The sequence below is a fragment of the Uranotaenia lowii genome, chromosome 2 (genome assembly GCF_029784155.1).
Source record: "Uranotaenia lowii strain MFRU-FL chromosome 2, ASM2978415v1, whole genome shotgun sequence".
Lineage (NCBI taxonomy): Eukaryota > Metazoa > Arthropoda > Insecta > Diptera > Culicidae > Uranotaenia > Uranotaenia lowii.
Window position 1 is genome coordinate 45,009,757 of NC_073692.1, and position 22,519 is coordinate 45,032,275.

At 38.3% G+C, this 22,519-nt stretch overlaps 1 protein-coding gene across 2 annotated transcripts in view; it reads right to left on the reverse strand.

Annotated features, from left to right (window-relative positions):
• Nucleotides 1–19,875, reverse strand: part of LOC129748528 (cysteine-rich venom protein-like) — a 72,089-nt gene extending 52,214 nt beyond the window's left edge. Inside the window, exons 1-2 of one of the 2 annotated variants that reach the window (XM_055743184.1) lie at nucleotides 19,117–19,875; nucleotides 7,787–7,949 (exon numbers count right to left, since the gene is read on the reverse strand). In XM_055743184.1, coding sequence (XP_055599159.1) covers nucleotides 7,787–7,862 — 76 coding nt within the window. In that variant the 5' untranslated portion in view covers nucleotides 7,863–7,949; nucleotides 19,117–19,875. The remainder of the gene's footprint in view (nucleotides 1–7,786; nucleotides 7,950–19,116) is intronic. The other variant, XM_055743183.1, reaches the window with a different exon arrangement.
• Between the last annotated feature and the right edge of the window lie 2,644 nt (nucleotides 19,876–22,519).

A 22,519-nucleotide genomic window follows, 5' to 3' on the forward strand; every position in this document is an offset into this window, starting at 1 on the left:
TGTGTGTGTGTGTGTGTGTGTGTGTGTGTGTGTGTGTGTGTGTGTGTGTGTGTGTGTGTGTGTGTGTGTGTGTGTGTGTGTGTGTGTGTGTGTGTGTGTGTGTGTGTGTGTGTGTGTGTGTGTGTGTGTGTGTGTGTGTGTGTGTGTGTGTGTGTGTGTGTGTGTGTGTGTGTGTGTACAATGTTGCTATTTTGATTTTGGAATTCACTCTTCAGTTGTCAAAACGCCGTCCAAGGAAGAGGAGCAGCGTATCAAAACTTTGCTCGAGCATCGCGAAAATCCGAGCCACTCGCACGCTAAGCTGGCAACATCGCTAAAAGTTGCCAAATCAACCGTTACAAATGTTATTAAAGTGTTTGGGGAACGTTTGTCGACAGCCAGGAAGTCTGGATTGGGGAGAATCGAAAACCGGAAGCCGCTGAGACGACAAAGAGAGTTGCTGGTAGTTTCAAGCGGAACCCTAACCTCTCTCTCTCCCAGATGCCTCAAATAAGCTGGGTGTATCGTCTACAACCGTGCATCGAGCCAAAAAACGAGCCGGACTATCGACTTACAAGAAGGTAGTGACTCCAAATCGCGATGATAAACAAAATACGACGGCCAACGCGCGATCCCGGAGGCTGTACACGACGATGCTGACGAAGTTTGACTGCGTGATAATGGACGACGAAACCTACGTCAAAGCCGACTACAAGCAGCTTCCGGAACAGGAGTTTTATACGGCAAAAGGAAGGGGAAAGGTAGCAGATATTTTCAAGCACATGAAACTGTCAAAGTTCGCGAAGAAATATCTGGTTTGACAAGCCATCTGTACCTGTGGCTTGAAAAGTAGCATTTTCATAGCTTCCGGGGCTGTCAACCAAGAAATTTACGTGAAAGAGTGTTTGAATAAACGTTTGCTGCCTTTCCTGAAGAAACACGATTGTTCCGTACTGTTTTGGTCGGATTTGGCATCTTGCCATTACGGTAAAAAGGCCATGGAGTGGTACGCCGCCAACAACGTGCAGGTGGTTCCCAAGGACAAGAACCCTCCCAACACGCCAGAGCTCCGCACAATTGAGAAATACTGGGCTATTGTCAAGCGGAACCTAAAGAAGACCAAAAAAAAACTGCTAAGGACAAGCAGCAGTTCAAGGCAAACTGGCCTTTAATTTTCCAGCTAGATACAACTTCTCCAACATTATCGGGTTCGCTCGATATTGAATTTCAATACAGATCGGGATGAATGATTTTAAATAGAACCTTACCGCTTTTTACATACGTCATGTGACCTGAATTGATCAGGATTATCGCGATAGATGTGATCTATTTACTACACGCTCCATTTTTTAAACTCAAAATCAAGTATGACCGAGGAACTATGTTTTGATAGTTCGATTCTATGAACTTAAAGTTAAGTACCCTTTTCCTCCTTGCGATATGGTTCAAAACGGACTTCGAACTGCGAACTCAAAACTTATCCCATTCGTGCCATTTTTGCCGAACCGCATTTCAGATAGCTACGAATAAGGACATAAAAAAAGTTTAAAAAATGGAACTCGCTTTCGAACTTAGTTTTGCGATTACCCAGTCAAACTCAAAGCTGAGGGCTGCCACTGAAGTGCTGTTTTGACCGTGGTCAAATCATAGTTCGATTTTATGAACTAAAGTTGAGTTCCTTTTTTCCTCCTTACGGTAGTTCAAAACGGAGTTCGAACTGTGAACTAAAACTAATCCCGTTTTTCCTTCGGCGAAGGAGCAAAACTAAGATCGATCTAATGAACTAAAAATTGAACCCTTCTTGCGTATGTTGAACTGAAAGCACTTAGCGAGTTCTGCTGCCGAACTGCATTTTGAGTAGCTACGAATAAAGGCATGAAGAAAGTTCAAAAAATGGAACTCGCCCTCGAACTTAGGTTTGAGTACGCCAGTTAGAACCTAGTTTTTGCGTTTGCCCAGTCGAACTCAAAGTTGGGGGCTGCAACTGAACTGCTATTTTGAACCAAAACTACTTAATTTTGAGTTTAAAACAAGGAGCGAGTACTCGAGCCACTAAAAGATATCATATCACGTCACATGACGTGATCATATGAGCAGGCTTCTGCGATTCTCTTGATTTTTACTCACTTTTTCTCATCTCCTTGTCAAACGCCTGGGAGAAACATGCTTTCTCGCACTTTAAACGATAAAGCAACCCACATTTTGTTGGAGATCATTTCAATCACGCAGTCACCCAATCTCATTTTCGCAGAGAGAAATGTTCGTTAGCTTCTCAGTAACTGGCTGAGAAATAAACGACCGAGCAAAGTTGTAAATGCTAAAATGCTGAAAATAATGTGAAACAAATGTGTAAATCTTTAATTACCTCTTTGTTTACAAAATCAGATATAAAAGCATGCCAGAATTATTAAACGTCCCCAACAATAAAGCAGGTTGACAAATTCTGAGGCCAATATTCCATAATTCCACGTAGAAAGAGGACAGTCAAATCACACATTAAAGCTGTCCACGTGATTTAGTGAAAGGACCAAATTTCATGTGTAATTTTTTTGTTTTGTTTTCAGAGTCACACACCAACAATGCTCTGTCAGTAGAAGAGTGATCATTCGTTTGAGAAAAAATTTCTCCCTGCTCTCTCAGCAGCGGAGGATGAAATGCTCATTAAAAATAAGCTCACAATTATTTGGAGCGAAAAAGTTCACTGTCTCCTTTTGTTCAAGATGAGCAAAATGAAGCCTGCATATGAGTGTGTGACGTCTCAGCTTACTTTTCTGAATCCCGATTTGAATTTGTTCAACATTGTATTAATTGACAAGATATTTACACACAGAAGTTTAAAGAGGTTAATTCGCATAATGTGTGAGATCATCGCCTTTGTTGCTTGTAATAAATTTCGGCAACGATCCTTGATTAGCATAACAATCGGCAAACTGATCCGCTTTGCACTCTCTCTAGAGACGCTGCCTGGCATCAGTTTACCGACACACCGTTTCGTGGGTGAACTCTTCGAGAACATGAATATGGTCGCTAATGAACTTGTCCGACACGCGTGTATCGTGGTGACACGACGAGGTTTACGTATCTATATTTTGTTTGTGAGTTTTTTTTTTAAACACAAAAATGCATCTTAAGATGTTCTTGTTATGCAGTCATTCACATTCGTTTGCTGAAACGGATAAATATCAAATTGACAAAATTACTGCTCCGAGAAAAACCTATAATCAAGTGTCAACGCCTGCTGTGAGTGACAGTTTTGATGCAGCTTGATTGCAGCGAAAAATATTCAATCAAGCTAAGCTAAGCTAAGCTAACTTGATTGCAGCGGAAAATATTTATTTAACATATTTCAACCATCATTTTGAAAAAAATAGCACCATTGAAAACCAAAAGCTTAGTAGAGAACAGTGGGGTGCTGAATAAAAAACAAAAAAAAATAAAGATGAAAAAATTTCATTCTACTGAGCACAAATATCTATGTACTTTTAATAGATAAAAATGAAAAAAGGGTATACCACACCATTAATTTATCAGGACGGTTGTTGTGCATCAGCACAGAATTTGAAAAACACCTTCATAGATGTTTAGGAAGGTTGATTTATGTTTGTCAATTTTTAGAGTTCATTCAACTCCACTCTCCCTCAACATTGGAAAAATTGCATAACTTCGGATATATGGAGACTAGAATTTGTTCGAGGTATAGCGGGATGAAATGATCGGAAATTCAAATTTTAAAACAAACAGCTGCTTCTGATCCCGCGGTGCGAATTTTTTCCGCAATATTTCTGGGTCATCCAAACAGTCCATTTGCCGGCCCACTCAGCTAATACAAAGTGTCCGCGAAACATGATCGAAATATGCATATGGGAATAAATTATCCACCATTTCCAATAACATATCGTCTGTTCGGTCGGCTGATGTTTGAGTCATCAAGCCAGGCCGGCCAAACCTGGACAGTTCGAGAGTCAAGAGGATGAGACGATTCCAATACTTACCATGCTTAGCATGTTGGAAGCCGGTGGGGAAACTTTGGTGCGGAAAAAATCATGCAGAACGATGATCCGGCGCTGAACTTTGCGCGTCCGCGGTGATATCACTTTCATCGAGATTTTGTCTCCATACAGTCTGGGTACTGGTGGGAAATAAAAAAAAATGAGGGAAAAAAGAACGACCGGGTTAGTCTACGTAGCTCTGTCACATGATGTGTAGGGTAGTAAGCTTAGATTGGGATGCCAAAAATTACGAAATTTAAAAATATGATAAAATTGACGAAAATAAATGCAAAATATGAGATTGCTAAAGTTCAACATTTTCGAGGCCATTTTCTGAAAACAACTACTCGCTTTATTTCAAATAACAAAAATGCCTAAAAGTTTAACTAATGTTTACGAAATTTTTTTTTTTTTTTGACAATTAGTTTATTTTGCTAATTAATTGACAAATTTCCAATGACAGCAGGAAAACAAATTGAAATGGTGATGAAGTATAATCTTTACTAAAAAAATTTTTGAAGAAAATTCAATGACAAATGAATATGTCATTTTTGTCAGTTTTGTCATTTTTGTCATTTTTGACATTTTGTCATTTTGTCATTTTGTCATTTTGGTCATTTTGGTCATTTTTGTCATTTTTGTCATTTTTGTCATTTTTGTCATTTTTGTCATTTTTGTCATTTTTGTCATTTTTGTCATTTTTGTCATTTTTGTCATTTTTGTCATTTTTGTCATTTTTGTCATTTTTGTCATTTTTGTCATTTTTGTCATTTTTGTCATTTTTGTCATTTTTGTCATTTTTGTCATTTTTGTCATTTTTGTCATTTTTACGATAATTTTTTTTTTTTTTGACAATTAGTTTATTTTGCTAATTAATTGACAAATTTCCAATGACAGCAGGAAAACAAATTGAAATGGTGATGAAGTATAATCTTTACTAAAAAAATTTTTGAAGAAAATTCAATGACAAATGAATGTCATTTTTGTCATTTTTGTCATTTTTGACATTTTGTCATTTTGTCATTTTGGTCATTTTGGTCATTTTGGTCATTTTGGTCATTTTTGTCATTTTTGTCATTTTTGTCATTTTTGTCATTTTTGTCATTTTTGTCATTTTTGTCATTTTTGTCATTTTTGTCATTTTTGTCATTTTTGTCATTTTTGTCATTTTTGTCATTTTTGTCATTTTTGTCATTTTTGTCATTTTTGTCATTTTTGTCATTTTTGTCATTTTTGTCATTTTTGTCATTTTTGTCATTTTTGTCATTTTTGTCATTTTTGTCATTTTTGTCATTTTTGTCATTTTTGTCATTTTTGTCATTTTTGTCATTTTTGTCATTTTTGTCATTTTTGTCATTTTTGTCATTTTTGTCATTTTTGTCATTTTTGTCATTTTTGTCATTTTTGTCATTTTTGTCATTTTTGTCATTTTTGTCATTTTTGTCATTTTTGTCATTTTTGTCATTTTTGTCATTTTTGTCATTTTTGTCATTTTTGTCATTTTTGTCATTTTTGTCATTTTTGTCATTTTTGTCATTTTTGTCATTTTTGTCATTTTTGTCATTTTTGTCATTTTTGTCATTTTTGTCGTTTTTGTCATTTTTGTCATTTTTGTCATTTTTGTCATTTTTGTCATTTTTGTCATTTTTGTCATTTTTGTCATTTTTGTCATTTTTGTCATTTTTGTCATTTTTGTCATTTTTGTCATTTTTGTCATTTTTGTCATTTTTGTCATTTTTGTCATTTTTGTCATTTTTGTCATTTTTGTCATTTTTGTCATTTTTGTCATTTTTGTCATTTTTGTCATTTTTGTCATTTTTGTCATTTTTGTCATTTTTGTCATTTTTGTCATTTTTGTCATTTTTGTCATTTTTGTCATTTTTGTCATTTTTGTCATTTTTGTCATTTTTGTCATTTTTGTCATTTTTGTCATTTTTGTCATTTTTGTCATTTTTGTCATTTTTGTCATTTTTGTCATTTTTGTCATTTTTGTCATTTTTGTCATTTTTGTCATTTTTGTCATTTTTGTCATTTTTGTCATTTTTGTCATTTTTGTCATTTTTGTCATTTTTGTCATTTTTGTCATTTTTGTCATTTTTGTCATTTTTGTCATTTTTGTCATTTTTGTCATTTTTGTCATTTTTGTCATTTTTGTCATTTTTGTCATTTTTGTCATTTTTGTCATTTTTGTCATTTTTGTCATTTTTGTCATTTTTGTCATTTTTGTCATTTTTGTCATTTTTGTCATTTTTGTCATTTTTGTCATTTTTGTCATTTTTGTCATTTTTGTCATTTTTGTCATTTTTGTCATTTTTGTCATTTTTGTCATTTTTGTCATTTTTGTCATTTTTGTCATTTTTGTCATTTTTGTCATTTTTGTCATTTTTGTCATTTTTGTCATTTTTGTCATTTTTGTCATTTTTGTCATTTTTGTCATTTTTGTCATTTTTGTCATTTTTGTCATTTTTGTCATTTTTGTCATTTTTGTCATTTTTGTCATTTTTGTCATTTTTGTCATTTTTGTCATTTTTGTCATTTTTGTCATTTTTGTCATTTTTGTCATTTTTGTCATTTTTGTCATTTTTGTCATTTTTGTCATTTTTGTCATTTTTGTCATTTTTGTCATTTTTGTCATTTTTGTCATTTTTGTCATTTTTGTCATTTTTGTCATTTTTGTCATTTTTGTCATTTTTGTCATTTTTGTCATTTTTGTCATTTTTGTCATTTTTGTCATTTTTGTCATTTTTGTCATTTTTGTCATTTTTGTCATTTTTGTCATTTTTGTCTTTTTTGTCATTTTTGTCATTTTTGTCATTTTTGTCATTTTTTGTCATTTTTTGTCATTTTTTGTCATTTTCTGTCATTTTTTGTCATTTTTTGTCATTCCGGGCTAAACGTCAAAAGAAAGGGCTCGTGGCGTGCAAGCGACTAACTGCTTTTTAAAACATCAACAATGATATAAACATCACCAATAAAAACAAATCAAAGGTCCAGGAAGGAACTTTTGGGGTAGTCAAAACTGGTCAAAACGATTGTACCCTTAAAAATAATGTTGCAAAAATAATACTTAGCCTTGCGTTTTCAAAGGATTTCCTAGAGTTTAATGGGGACCTTCTTCATCCTGCAACTTTCCTTCCGAAATGTCTCTTCTATGGTTGTAATGATTTTTGATCAGCAATTTTCTTCATTCTCTTCAGAACTGCAGCCAAAAGAAATGCTCCTTCCTCCCGAAAATGGACCAAATCATATCGCTGACAATTTCACACAATTAATTTTTTACATAAAAAAACTTCTTAAAATTTTTCATCTCCAAAACACGTCTGTCACATATCAGCACAGCCTACCGAGTCCACTGCTCGTTTTATCTGCGGTGCCCCTATTTAAAAACTTTGATCACTTCGCACTTTCCATCACATCATAAAACTAAACAGAACCAAGCATTTGGATCTGAGATGTCGAGCGGGCCTTTTATTTCAAAGAACGCCAGGCGGCAAAAAAGCAGCAAATTGATGTAATACCAAACAAATCTTCCACCTCCTCACCAAGACGGCTCAAGTGTTCATGTTTGGCCGTTAATTCTGTATGGGCAATCGTGTCGCGCTAAGCATACCTCATAAATTGTGCGAGCCGGCCGGGATCCTATTAGATCGGTCTAAACACCGCGGCCATCGAAGAATTATGAGTTTCCATAAGGATGGTTACGAAAAGAAATTGATATGCTCAAAAATAAACCGACAGGTTTTATTTTTGGCTGAAGCCGAGTCAAAGTGCCAAACGAGCTAGAGCAATTTAAATCCAATAAAATGAGGAAAACTTACATCTGTCAAATCTCCAACTATGCGAAACATCTAAACTAAGTGCGAAGAAAACGAGCAGGCAGCTGAGTTTGACCATGATGATGCGCCACAAACGGATGATCTACGAGAATTGTCGCGCCCGGTGGGGGTGGACGGGCGTTAATCTTCCGACCCTCGCGGGAACCTGAAATGTGAAGAACAGATTTTACGAGATATAAGTATGATGACATGAGGAGAAAAGTGGGACCCATCAATTGCACTATGGTTAAGATAGTTTGCATAAAGAATCGTCCCAACTACTGTATGGATCAAACATTTACATCCATTGGAAAGATCCTTGGTATGAACTGTGAAATCTCATAAATTTGTTCGATTATTGCAACAAAACAACGCGCTCATCGAACGTCATCGGCCTATTCATCGCATTGAACCTATTAAAAGCCGGTCTGTTTATAATTTACACTGTCAGTTTCTGTCTAGCTAGTACAAACGAACGTCTCTACATACTTCTTAAGAAGGAGGGGGTGGGGGGAAACAATCATCTTGTACCTACACCAGACATTGCAGAACATCAACACTTCAGATCACAACCCACTTGAAAGACGAAGAGGAAGCAGTAGAGAAAGGTCATTCGAATGTCCTAATAAATTATTTTAATGGGTAATTAGAAAATTAATCGGCACGGCTGATGCATCATTTGGGTGGGTGGTAGGGTTAAGGCTAACACAAATCTTGAGAATTAAATAAAAAAAATTGATAAACAGAAAAAAAAATGCTTCGGGGTGGAATACGTCACATCTACCAGACTCGTCTCCGCCTAGTTAAGTAGAATTGTGACATTTTGCAAAAAAAACTCAAACATATTCTAATGAGAAAAAAATATTTTGAATCATTGCTAATCTACTCGAGGAAAATCATTCTGGATTGGTTACAGATTGACTTTTTTTAATCTTGATTTTCCAGATAACGTCCATAAAAAATTAATGATGTTTTATTAAAGATCTCATAAATTTAAAAAAACTTAAATAACAAACGGTTTTTTTAAATAAAAATAAGTAGGTATCTATCTCATATTTTTCGATTTTACAGGACCTATATAATTTCGTCGAACATAATAACTTAGTATGAACAGATTAATTACCGTAATAATTTATCGGTCTTATCGGTGAAAAGTGATTTCTTTTTTAGTAGGGACATCTTAAGATTTCATAGTTGGAAAGAAAGTTAGAAGAAATGAAAGATGATGAAAATGAGCGGATAGAATCAAGATCGTCATCGAGATTTTTAACGCTCAGGTCGGCTAGGAGGAGGAATTCAAATCGGTAATTGGAAGTTTCAGCACCAGCTGACCAATGACAACGGCCATTTTTCAGTTGGTAATCAGAGTTGGTAAATCCCGGATCGTATTCCAAGGCACGGCGAGCTACCGCGTCCCCCCAGTTTGCTACTCTGGGTCCATGAGTACAATGGGAAGACTCATGATATACTCCGTGTATATCTACATCCTACTCCCTAAACTTCACCTGGGGCCGCAGACCAAGTTCTCACCACTCGAGATTCCCACATAAACCTCCCCTCTTCGCGACTTGAGGCCTGATCTCTCCTCTAACGACTCGAAATCCGACCCCTCCTCGCATCGACCTGCACGATTCAAGGCCCGATCACTCCTCTAGCGACTCGAGATCCGACCTCTCTTCGTAATGACTCGAGGTGACCACTTATACCCTTCCTTTTGTTGATTAAAGGGCTGATCTCTCCTCGTACGACTCGAGACCCTACCTCTTATCGTAAAGACTCGGGGTTGACCATACAAACCTCTCCTACTGAAGATTCGAAGCCTGACCTCTCCTCTAACGACTCGAAATTCGACCCCTCATCTCTCTTCTAGCGAAAAGAGATCCGACTTCTCTTCGTAATGACTCGAGGTGACCACTTAAACCTCTCCTTTTATTGATTAAAGGCCTGATGTCTCCTCTTACGACTCGAAACCCGACCGTAAAGACTCGGGATTGACCACACAAACCTCTCCTACTAAGAATCGAGGCCTGGTCTCTCCTTTAAGGACTCGAAGCCCGACCTCTTATCTCCAGGATTCGAGGTTTGCCACCTTTATGCCCATCGTGTGCCGATCGAGAGCAGCTTATCCTAAACTCGCGCCTGGCTCAGCACACGCGCAAGACTTAACGCAATTACTCGAATGATTCCCGACGAAGACGTCTTTCTATTCCGACTCGAATGGCACGACCGGGCGTCTACCCGTGGGTATTCCACCGTGGAATTTCCACGATCGTCTAGTAAACCTTTCCCAGCGATATCCACTGCGAAGAAGGTCAAGTCTTATCGCCGCAGCTCAAGTCGTTGGGAACCTCATTACTCGGATACTCCCCGAAGGTGGAGCCTCCTACGCACGAACGCGGCGTACCCACGGCATTTGCTACGCAAAAGATATTGCCTTATCTTTGCAACTTTAAACCATGGGATCGGACTCACACTACTCGACAGCCCCCCGTGTCGATGGGGCCAGTCTACTGGTGTTCAGTCTTCTTTTATGCCTTTGGCTGCCAACCCTAGGAGTTTCTGCCCGCGGTTTATCTGTACGTCGTGTGCCAGATCGAGAGGAGCTTGTCCTAGACTCGCGCCTGTCACGGGCCGTGACTCACGGCACACATTCGGGACATTTAACGCTACGACTCGGATGTTTTCCGATAGTGACGACATCCTGCACCGCCTCGAAAGGCTAACACTCTCTACCTGTGGGTATCATCCGACAGTGGTTAACCCACAATGGCCTCAGACACAAGTACACATGGAGATCACCGTACCAATGTAATCACAGATCGACTACGTTTTTAAAAACAGCCGGCACTTCTCGGACATCATCGACGTCAGAACCTGTCGAGGCGCCAACATCGAATCAGACCACTATTTGGTGATGGTGAAAATCCGCCCAAAACTCTAAGCATCCTGAGGTCGCAGCAGAGTACGCGCAATCGCTCGAGGACCTTTAGGAACCTGTCAACAGCGTTGCGGAGAACTTCATTGGGCATTTGGAACAAACTCGTCGGAACGACTGGTTCGACGAAGAGTATAGGATGGTGATGGACGAAGAAAACGCCGCGCAGGCGGCAGTTGTGCAAAGAAGCACCAGTTGAAACGTGGAAAATCACCAATAGCGGAAGAGGCAGCGAGTCCTAATTTTCCGGAAAAAAGCGCCGCCTTCTATCAGAAGCTCAACGCGTCCTGCGTCGTGCCGCAAACCGAAGTGTGCCGTGATAAGGGCGGAGGCATTCTGACGGACAGTCTTGAGGTGATCAAAAGGTGAATTGACACTTCGATGAAACGACGCACATGCAGGAGACCAAGACGGTGGATGAAGATACATCGCAGGCATACCAAACGACGAAGAGGAGCCACTCCCAACGATAAGTGAAGCTATGAAGCTAAGGAGGCCATTTGCCAGCTGAACAGCAACAAGTTGGCTGGCAAGGATGACAACTTCACTCATCAAAATGGGCCAATTTTCTACACCGGTTGATGGTCCGGATCTGGGACTCTGACCAGCTACCGGAGCTACCGGCCAAAAAAATGGGACTGTGAACACTACCTAGCATTCACTGTCTTCAACGTCGCCTGCAAAGTGCTGTCCCGAATCCTACTCCACCACCTAACGCCACAAGCAAACAGATTCGCGGGAAGCAGGACATGGGTGATGGTCTACGACGGACAAGATCTTCATATTACGGCAAATCCTCCAAAAATGCCGTGATTTTTTTTCAATGTGGCGCTAGAAGGGTTATGCAACGAGTGGTAGGCGAAATGCTGGGCACGATTTTCAACAGATCCATTAAACTTATCTGCTTTGCCGACGACATTGATATAGTCAGCAGATCACCTGCAGCGGTGCAGGAGATCTACAGCAAACTGAAACGCGAAACAGCATGGATTGGGTTGATGATTAATGCGTCTTAGACGAAATATATGCAGGCCTGCGGATCCGAGACCGACTGAGCTCGCTTGCCCAGTAAAGTCGAGGACTTAGTTTATCTCGGCTCACTGTCGACCGCAGACAATGATACCAGAGAAGGGTCTTCTATTCCGCTGGACGGACCAAAACTATTTTCGCAGTATATCCAAAACCTTAAATTAGAAATAAAAAATACAGAAAAATCTATAATTGCGGACAGTTGGAAAAACGCTGTTGGAAAGCGACAGGCTAAAAGATTTATCCAACCAAGAAATCAGAAAAATCATGTTTCTGTTCTTCAAGAAAGGCGACAGGAGGAATGTTAACAACTATCGCGGCATTTCTACCTTATGTGCAATTGCCAAACTATTTGAGCTAGTTGTTTTAGACCCTATCTTCTCGTACTGCAAACCATATTTTTCTTATTCCATGCCTACGACCACAAACCTGCTGGCGTTTACGTCAAAGGTGCTAGATAGTTTTGCTTGAAGATTCCCAATAGATGCCACCAAAACCGACCTGTCAGTTTTTCTGGGTCTCTACTGGAATGATTTTGGTACCTGGTAGGTCAGAAACTCATTGTTCGAACGGCAGAATCCTTCTGCAACCAGTTTTTTGCCACTTCTGCTGAAGTGCCTCAAGGGAGCCGTCTAGGATCAATACTATTCTTGATTTATTTCAACGACGTGCTGTTGATCCTCTATGGACCAAAATTAACTTACGCAGACGACCTGAGATTACTTTGTCCTATCACCGGCCTCGACCATGCCAAGTTCATGCAGAACCAGTTCAACATCTTCGCTTCCTGGTGCGGTGTCAATTCTCTGCCTTTGAATCGTAGTAAAGGCGCAGCAATTTCTTTTTCACGTAAGCGGCTTTGTTTTCTCGGCGACGAAGCTATCGCTCGAGTTGAGCGTGTGAAAGATCTTGGTGTCATTCTTTCTAGATTTCAAGATTCACAACCATTACATTGGCGGCGAAGCTTCTAGAAGCCTAGGCCTACTATTCCGCATGACGGAAGACTTCGAGCACGGTATAAATAGACAAGGTAGGCTACTAACACGATTAAACAACTCATTTGAATGTAAACAAGTGGCGTCATTACTATTTTCAAATAGCGTACCAGGAAAAAAGTTTTGGGAGCGTAAGATAATGCTGCATACACCGAGGATCACTAGATGGATAGTTATGATGACATTATCGGGAAGATATCACCTTATTATATTGTACACCGTGACTTCAAGGATATTTACTGTTTGAAGAGTCTCTATTATAGTTTGGTCCGTGCGATCCTTGAATACTCCGCTGCTATCTGGTGCTCTTATTACCAAAACGGCTCCGAGCGTATTGAGGTGAAACTAGGCCTTCGACTAGCTCAGGACTCCAGCCAATCTCAGGGTCGGCTCGTCGTAGCTAGGAAACACTTACTCACCTGTTCGACCTTGATTCTTCCCACCCAGTTATCAACCCGTATTTTGATCCTTTCGGTGCACGCAATAAAAGTGAAATGCAAATTTTAAGGGCAAGTAAAGGAACGTATATTGAAAACTAATTTTGAACTTTAGTTACTAAAAGGGAGAATCTAGACTTTATTAAAAAAAACCTTTTTAACTCACTACTTGCTCGTTGCTGCTGGTGCGGGTACCCGTCGATGCTGCCGGACACCTCGATGCTGGAACTCGCTGCCGTGGTACCACGTGGACTCCGTCGGCCGGGTTGGCCGGTATTTTCCCGTAGTTGCGGACGCCCTGGTGCGTCGCGCAGGTTCTGGCCTGCCTCAGGCCTCAAAGTGGTGATAGATGTGGCCTCGGAATACTACCGGCGGCTGTAGGATGGGTTGTCGAGAGAACCACAGTTCTCTGTTCTTTTCTGCACCGTGTGTTGTTATACGGTCAGAGAAAGTCGTTTGCCGTATGGTAACGAACGGCGTATCCGGGAAGCCGTATGTTGACGGACGGCCGTGTCCTGCGCCGTATGTTTACGGACGGCGGTTCGACCCTCTTGGGACGCACTTAGCACTTTTTTTTCACGGTGCTGACATGTGAGTATTTTCACTCGCGTTACTAAACTGCCAAGATCTTCTATATAGGTGAAGCTTGGCTAACGGAAGTAAGTTGGCGGTTTATACGATACGCGCACAACTGTCGAACGACACTTACGGATTCGCGTACCCAAGGTATAAGAGGCCGGCCCATTGGTGCGTCGGTCTTTTATCACCTCCCCCGGTACGACCAATCGGTGATGTCGACGCTCCTGATTGGGCCACGTCATCTTCTTAGTGTTTCCGCATGTGGCGCGGATTCCATATGCGGTGGTTGGTGTCTCGGCTAGATGAGGTTACAGCAGTTGAGTTAACCTAATCTGCTACACTGAAAAACAACTGCTATCTTTCTATTTTCTAAATCCAAAACTAACAGCCCACAATGAATTTATTAATATTTAATGTATATAATAATAGTTTTTTTATTGCGTAAGTATTTACATTTACCTACATTTTATTTATGTCCGGGCAAAACTGCCACCGAAAATCATAAAATGCAGGTTGTAACCGAGTAGGAGGTTACAATATCCACCTCTCCGGGAGAAAAAGGGGCATAAATTATTATGAACCCTTTTTCTGTTCATCAGTGATTACACAAGAACTCAAAAATAATTCGTTTGTTTCCAAAGCCATAGATATCTGGAATTGCGAAACGTAGTTTTCATTTATCCTGATTTTAAAGTTTGAGGCTCATGATGTGGCTTCATCTTTGCCCTCTTTTATTTACCTTTTCCAAATACGCTCATTACATTTCATTGGTGTACTAATAATTTTTTTTCTTTGTTTTTTTTTTTTTTTTTTTGGTTGCTCTAGGACAAATTTGAGTTAGACAAGACTTCAGTAGTTCGGGGTCATATATGTTCATCGTCATTTCTGACTCCATATCTATTTAGAGGGTCAAAACTATGTTTGATACCTTTACTGACCATCAGCGGCACTGGGCCTCCGGTCTCCAGCGAACACATCGGTCAAGTCAACTTCGTTTGTCTAGAGCTAGGATACTTATGAGTCAATATGAACTAGCGGCAATTTAAAAGAGAAAAACAGTTATAACCAGGATATGCGTGATGTGGAAGGCGGATTGTTTACTCCCTCTCTAATAATTACTCGGGTTACCCTTAAATCTACAAAGTGATCCTTATCCTATCCTACGACTATTTGTTTTTCTTATCCTATCAGTATTTACAAAAGAAGTTGCAGTATCGAATAAATTCAGCAACAAAATTCTAAATTAATAAAAAAAAATACAAAGAAAAATTATAAAGTAATATGTACAACTTAAAATAAAATAATAGAAAGTATAAAAAATTAAATTGTAGTAAAAATTAAAAAATGAAAATAATATTAAAGCTTCAAATTCAATCCAGCTTTAAATAAAATATGATAGTGAAACTAAATTTATTTACAAAGATATGAAAAAAAGATTTTAATTTCCTAAGCTTAACCTGGCTTGAGGTGAGCTGCTGGCCACACCCCTAAGGACTTTCCTTGAGGGTCCTCAATTTCGTACGAAGAGGATCCGACTTTGGAAAGGATTTTCGCGGGAAGATACATTGCTCCGTATTTCGCATTGTAATTCTGAGCTGCATTTGACTGTCTCATATTCCGATAATAGACGGCTTGTCCTACCTGAAACGCATTTGCGTGTACGCGATGACGAAGGTTGTATTGATTTTTCCGAACTTCATGTGCTGCTTTAAGGTTTTTCTGAACGAGTTCGAAGATACGATCGAAAATTTCTTTTTGCTCGTTTGAACGAATCTCCTGTGGTTTTTCGGATTCTTCTAACCCTATCTTGTGATCTGACCCCGTAACGAACATTTCGTGACCGTGCGTGACGAAAAAGGGAGTGAATTTGGTAACTGTGTGAACGGAAGTATTAATGATGGTTTCTATCTCGGCTAATTTGGTGTCCCAGAGTTTCTGGTCGTCTTTGACATAAGTCCTAATAGCCGCATTCACCGTGCGGTTAACTCGCTCGACAGGATTTGCCTGCGAGTGGTACTTGGCATTTAACCAGTGTCGTACTTTGAAGCGATCTAATAACGATTTGAATTCTTTCGATAAAAAGCATGAGCCGTTATCTGTGATGATAACCTCGGGAGTAGAATTGCGGAAGAACCATTGATTTCGAATGATCTCACAAAGTGAGCTACTGTCAGTTCTACGCATGGGGCTTAACATAATCCACTTGCTAAAAAGATCCAACACTACCAATATGTATTGGTAACCCTTTTTACTACGGGGGAGGGGGCCTATAAAATCGATTGCTCCTGCTCACTCAGTCTACCAGCAAATCTCATCTTTAGCCCCTACAACCTCGACCGTTCATCCCATCGGGTATCCATCGTTCTTTCCATCTGCTGCTCTGAACCTAAATAACTTTCAGGAGCAATCGCAGGTACAGAGGCCGGTTTATAGCCACAAATCTCTCCCAGTATCTAAATGGAAGATCAACAAGTACTCAGGGAATGATCAAGGTAGCAACTTGAATGAGTTCTTGGTACTAGTTCAGCAACTTTCGCTTGCGGAGAGGATCTCCGAGCAGGAATTATTCGACTCTGCTTTTCACCTCTTTACAGGCCCAGCATTAAATTGGTTCATGTCATTAAGCTCAAAAAGTCAGCTCAGAGATTGGTCACATTTAGTGAATGAATTGCGAAGAGCATTTGTCCACCCCGAACTGGATTCTCTTGTCCGTTCTAGGGTGTATCTAAGACGTCAACAGCGAAACGAAACGTTTCAAGATTATTTTTTTGATATGGAAAAACTTTTTAGGTCTATGACTTTTCAAATGAGTGAACCAGAAAAATTGAATGTTATTAAACATAATATGCGAGGGGATTATAAAAAGCAAATTTTAAGGGCAAGTAAAGGAACGTATATTGAAAACTAATTTTGAACTTTAGTTACTAAAAGGGAGAATCTAGACTTTATTAAAAAAAACCTTTTTAACTCACTGCTTGCTCGTTGCTGCTGGTGCGGGTACCCGTCGATGCTGCCGGACACCTCGATGCTGGAACTCGCTGCCGTGGTACCACGTGGACTCCGTCGGCCGGGTTGGCCGGTATTTTCCCGTAGTTGCGGACGCCCTGGTGCGTCGCGCAGGTTCTGGCCTGCCTCAGGCCTCAAAGTGGTGATAGATGTGGCCTCGGAATACTACCGGCGGCTGTAGGATGGGTTGTCGAGAGAACCACAGTTCTCTGTTCTTTTCTGCACCGTGTGTTGTTATACGGTCAGAGAAAGTCGTTTGCCGTATGGTAACGAACGGCGTATCCGGGAAGCCGTATGTTGACGGACGGCCGTGTCCTGCGCCGTATGTTTACGGACGGCGGTTCGACCCTCTTGGGACGCACTTAGCACTTTTTTTTCACGGTGCTGACATGTGAGTATTTTCACTCGCGTTACTAAACTGCCAAGATCTTCTATATAGGTGAAGCTTGGCTAACGGAAGTAAGTTGGCGGTTTATACGATACGCGCACAACTGTCGAACGACACTTACGGATTCGCGTACCCAAGGTATAAGAGGCCGGCCCATTGGTGCGTCGGTCTTTTATCACCTCCCCCGGTACGACCAATCGGTGATGTCGACGCTCCTGATTGGGCCACGTCATCTTCTTAGTGTTTCCGCATGTGGCGCGGATTCCATATGCGGTGGTTGGTGTCTCGGCTAGATGAGGTTACAGCAGTTGAGTTAACCTAATCTGCTACACTGAAAAACAACTGCTATCTTTCTATTTTCTAAATCCAAAACTAACAGCCCACAATGAATTTATTAATATTTAATGTATATAATAATAGTTTTTTTATTGCGTAAGTATTTACATTTACCTACATTTTATTTATGTCCGGGCAAAACTGCCACCGAAAATCATAAAATGCAGGTTGTAACCGAGTAGGAGGTTACAGAGGTTATCCAAAGGCGCTTTATGAGATTCGCCCTTCGACACCTAAACTGGCAAGACCTGTCCCGACTTCCCAGCTACGAGAGCCGCTGTCGCCTAATCGACATCGACACGCTGCAAGCCCTCAGGACCGCCGTACGAGCCTATAACATATTGTCCCGCACTGTTGGAAGGTCTTCAACTACACGTAGGACCACGAGGTTTGAGAAATCGTGATTTCCAGCTCTACGTCCCTCTTCGAATGAATAATCAAGAGGCTAACACAGCACTAATTGGTGTTATCAAGACATTCAACAGCTAGGTACTCCGAACATTTTGATTTTGACGTTTCGAGGAATGCATTCCGAGGAAAAATCGTTAAAACTTTAAGTTTAGTGAAGACCATTGAATTTTTAGTTTCTTTAATTTATTTTTTTTTCATTAGAATCAATATGTGATCTGTTGGTGTACAATAAATAATGATGAATCGGATTAAAATAATCGGCTGTGGTATACTAGATCCTTTCTTTTTTAATTGTGGGTCTAAGAATGTGAACAGCTTCATAAGAGTGGTTATACAAGATTGGGAAAATGCTAAACCTCAAGATAGGGACACTATCTAATGCCGTTTTCGTTTATCTCCACTCGCGCGGGGCAAAACTTTTTCTGAATAAACAAACAGAATCGTTACCCGGGACGATGCAAATATATGGTTGCTATACTCACCCTTATGCTTACCCCCAACACTGACAACTTTTACGGGGTGCAACCGCCTGCTTGAGGTTCAAATCTCGGGCAAAACTAGTGGACTTCTGAATTAATAACCGAACATAATAACAGCAGTTAGGGCAAAACTCGTGGGTAACTAGGTTGCCACTGCCAATAAACGAAAACACTATAAATTGGTAGATATTTATGTAGAAGTTATCTTCTTTGGAGATCGAAGCAGTCTTTTGTTGCGTTGTGACGTGTTTTTTTAAGCTGGTAAAACAGTTACGAAAAATCAGAAATTAGGTAATAAAGGAAATAGTGAAGTTTTATCGCAATGAAATCTTTGAAGAACGCTAGCGGGAAACATGCAATTCAAAAACAGGCCGTGAGATCCGGCAGGGAAATATCAACGTAAGTCGTGCCTACTATGGACACTATGGACTTCACAAGCAACTGCGGTCGAGACTAGAATATTAACTTTAATAATTCGATTAAAAATAAAAAAATAATAATAATGAGAACTCATTAACAGTTTTTTTTTATATTTCCGTTCCAATTATTGTTTGAGAATGTTACATCGATAAAATAACCTGGATGAACCAGAGGCGAACCAGACTGTGGCTGAAAACCTCTCAAATAAAGACAAAAAACCTCAAACAAAACAGTCACAAGCCAATAGCAACATGGAGCTACCAAAAATGTGTACATCAGTCGAAAAATTAGAAATACCTAGTTTCATATTGGACTTACCTTTCGACTAGCGTTTTTTTTTTCAGAACGAAAATTGTGTTAAATCCACATCTTTCTTCCAGCATGTCCTGTTCTCGAGCCAAACAATTCTCAAAGTACAGCACAAATTCTCTTGAGCAATGCAGAACACTGTAGATAGATTTTTGTTTTCAATTCAAACACATTCTCAGCACATGGTTTAAGAACCCCCAAAAACGGCAAACAGGACTATAAGTTACACCTGCCAGACGGCAAACCATTGATATTCAGCTTATTCGACCCATTAATCATAACCTGCACCCAAGCTTTGTCACACTGTTTTGGGCATCAGCAGCCGGTTGACCATACAAACATCTTCAAATTAATCAGCCTCTTGTGTAGTCACCTCACTAGTAGCGATTTTAAGAAAGAAAAAAACTAGCGAACCGATCACAACCCGTATCGCACAGGAGTATCGATGATATTTTCATTCATCCGCCCACGCAAAACTACACTGATACGATTATTCCGTAAAAACTTCCTACCACTTACTGCAAATGTTGGAACAAAACTTATCGGTTTAAGTTTATCCGCCGGATCTGTTTTTTCGAGTGGCCAGGACCTAAGTTACTAGCCCGCCTAAACCGAGACGCGTCTCACCGGGAACTGATTTGAATATCGCAAAAATACTACCGGCATCATCCAGTTTACCCCAACAAGAGATTCGCATCCACAGATTGTTTGTATTTTTTTTTCTATATTCTCGATTCATAGCTCTTAAACGAAAGTTTCAGAGAACCATGAATCGAAATTCTTCTCTTGGCTTGGCACACGCGACGCGACTGATCCGATGGGATGCTGGCTGGTCGTCTGGCATAGAGATAGATCCTCCCACGAACTCGTGTGTCTCAGTCCGCATCTCCGAAATTTTGAAATACGAGAGCTACTTACTTGACTCAGTTGCATTAGCCGTTGTGTGTGGTGTCCCTCTTCGATTGATCTGATTTCTGGTTTCGATTCGCTTCATCACGCGGACGCGTGAGAAATCTCATACCAGAAGCCGCTCTAGGTAATCGTACGCCTAATTTGACTATCAATTTGTTATGTATAGACAACTAGTTGAATTGGGGGACGGGATAGAGATACGCACATGGAAGGATCTAAGCAAGAATGATAGACAATCCAGGAAATTGTCAGTTGATATGTGGTCTGTATACATAAATGATTGATGTCTAAATATAAGGCCAAAAGACGAATGAATGAGATTAGAGCAATAGAAAGCATGAATCAATAATTGAACGTGATAAAAAAATGAATACACTATACAAAGATCGTGACATGGATAATAAACATACAAATTTGGGAACAAACTTCATTCTAAAGAAAAGAATAACATAGTTTTGAAAAAATGAGGAAATATAACAAAAGGCCACCAAACTAATCTTTCTTCGTGGTGAGAAACTTAAAAATTCGGACTGTTAAAAATTACACATATAAAACAAAAAAATACAAACATATGACAAAAAAAGACAGCATAAAAAAAAATGACAAAAATGATAAAAATTACAAAATGACAAAAATGATAAAGATGACAAAATTGACAAAAATGACAAAAATGACATAAATGAAAAATATGAAAGAAAAACATTGAAAAATGACAAAAATGAGAAACATGATAAAAAAAAAGACAAAATTGACAAAATTGACGAAACTGACAAAATTGACAAAAGCGAGAAAAACGACAAAATTAATAAAACTAACCAAATTGATAAAATTCGCAAAAATGACAAAATAAACAAAATTGAACAAATTGACAAAATTGACAAAATTGACAAAATTGAAAAAATTGACAAAATTGACAAAATTGACAAAATTGTCAAAATTGACAAAATTGACAAAATTGACCAAATAGACAAAAATGACAAAATTGACAAAATTGAAAAAATTGATAAAAAATTGACAAAATTGACAAAATTGACAAAATTGAAAAAATTGACAAAATTGACAAAATTGACAAAATTGTCAAAATTGACAAAATTGACAAAGTTGACCAAATAGACAAAAATGACAAAATTGACAAAATTGAAAAAATTGATAAAAAATTGACAAAATTGACAAAATTGACAAAATTGACAAAATTGACAAAATTGACAAAATTGACAAAATTGACAAAATTGACAAAATTGACAAAATTGACAAAATTGACAAAATTGACAAAATTGACAAAATTGACAAAATTGACAAAATTGACAAAATTGACAAAATTGACAAAATTGACAAAATTGACAAAATTGACAAAATTGACAAAATTGACAGAATTGACAAAATTGACAGAATTGACAAAATTGACAAAATTAACAAATTTGACCAAATTGACAAAAATGACAAAATTGACATATTTGAAAAATTTGACAAAATTGACAAAATTGACAAAATTGACAAAATTGACAAAATTGACAAAATTGACAAAATTGACAAAATTGACAAAATTGACAAAATTGACAAAATTGACAAAATTGACAAAATTGACAAAATTGACAAAATTGACAAAATTGACAAAATTGACAAAATTGACAAAATTGACAAAATTGACAAAATTGACAAAATTGTCAAAATTGACAAAATTGACAAAATTGACAAAATTAACAAAATAGATAACATTGACAAAATTGACAAAATTGACAAATTTGACAAAATTGACAAATTTGACAAAATTGACAAAAAGGACAAAATTGTCAAAATTGTCAAAATTGACAAAATTAACAAAATTGACAAAATTGACAAAATTGACAAAATTGATAAAAAATTGACAAAATTGACAAAATTGACAAAATTGACAAAATTGACAAAATTGACAAAATTGACAAAATTGACAAAATTGACAAAATTGACAAAATTGACAAAATTGACAAAATTGACAAAATTGACAAAATTGACAAAATTGACAAAATTGACAAAATTGACAAAATTGACAAAATTGACAAAATTGACAAAATTGACAAAATTGACAAAATTGACAAAATTGACAAAATTGACAAAATTGAAAAAATTGACAAAATTGACAAAATTGACAAAATTGACAAAATTGACAAAACTGACAAAAATGACAAAATTGACGAAATTGACAAAGTTGACAAAATTGACAAAATAAACAAAATTGACAAAATTGACAAAATTGACAAAAATGACAAAATTGACAAAATTGACAAAAATGACAAAATTGACAAAATTGACAAAATTGACAAAGTTGACAAAATTGACAAAATTGACAAAATTGACAAAATTGACAAAATTGACAAAATTGACAAAATAAACAAAATTGACAAAATTGACAAAATTGACAAAAATGACAAAATTGACAAAATTGACAAAATTGACAAAAATGACAAAAATGACAAAAATGACAAAAATTGACAAAACTGACAAAATTGACAAAAATGACCAA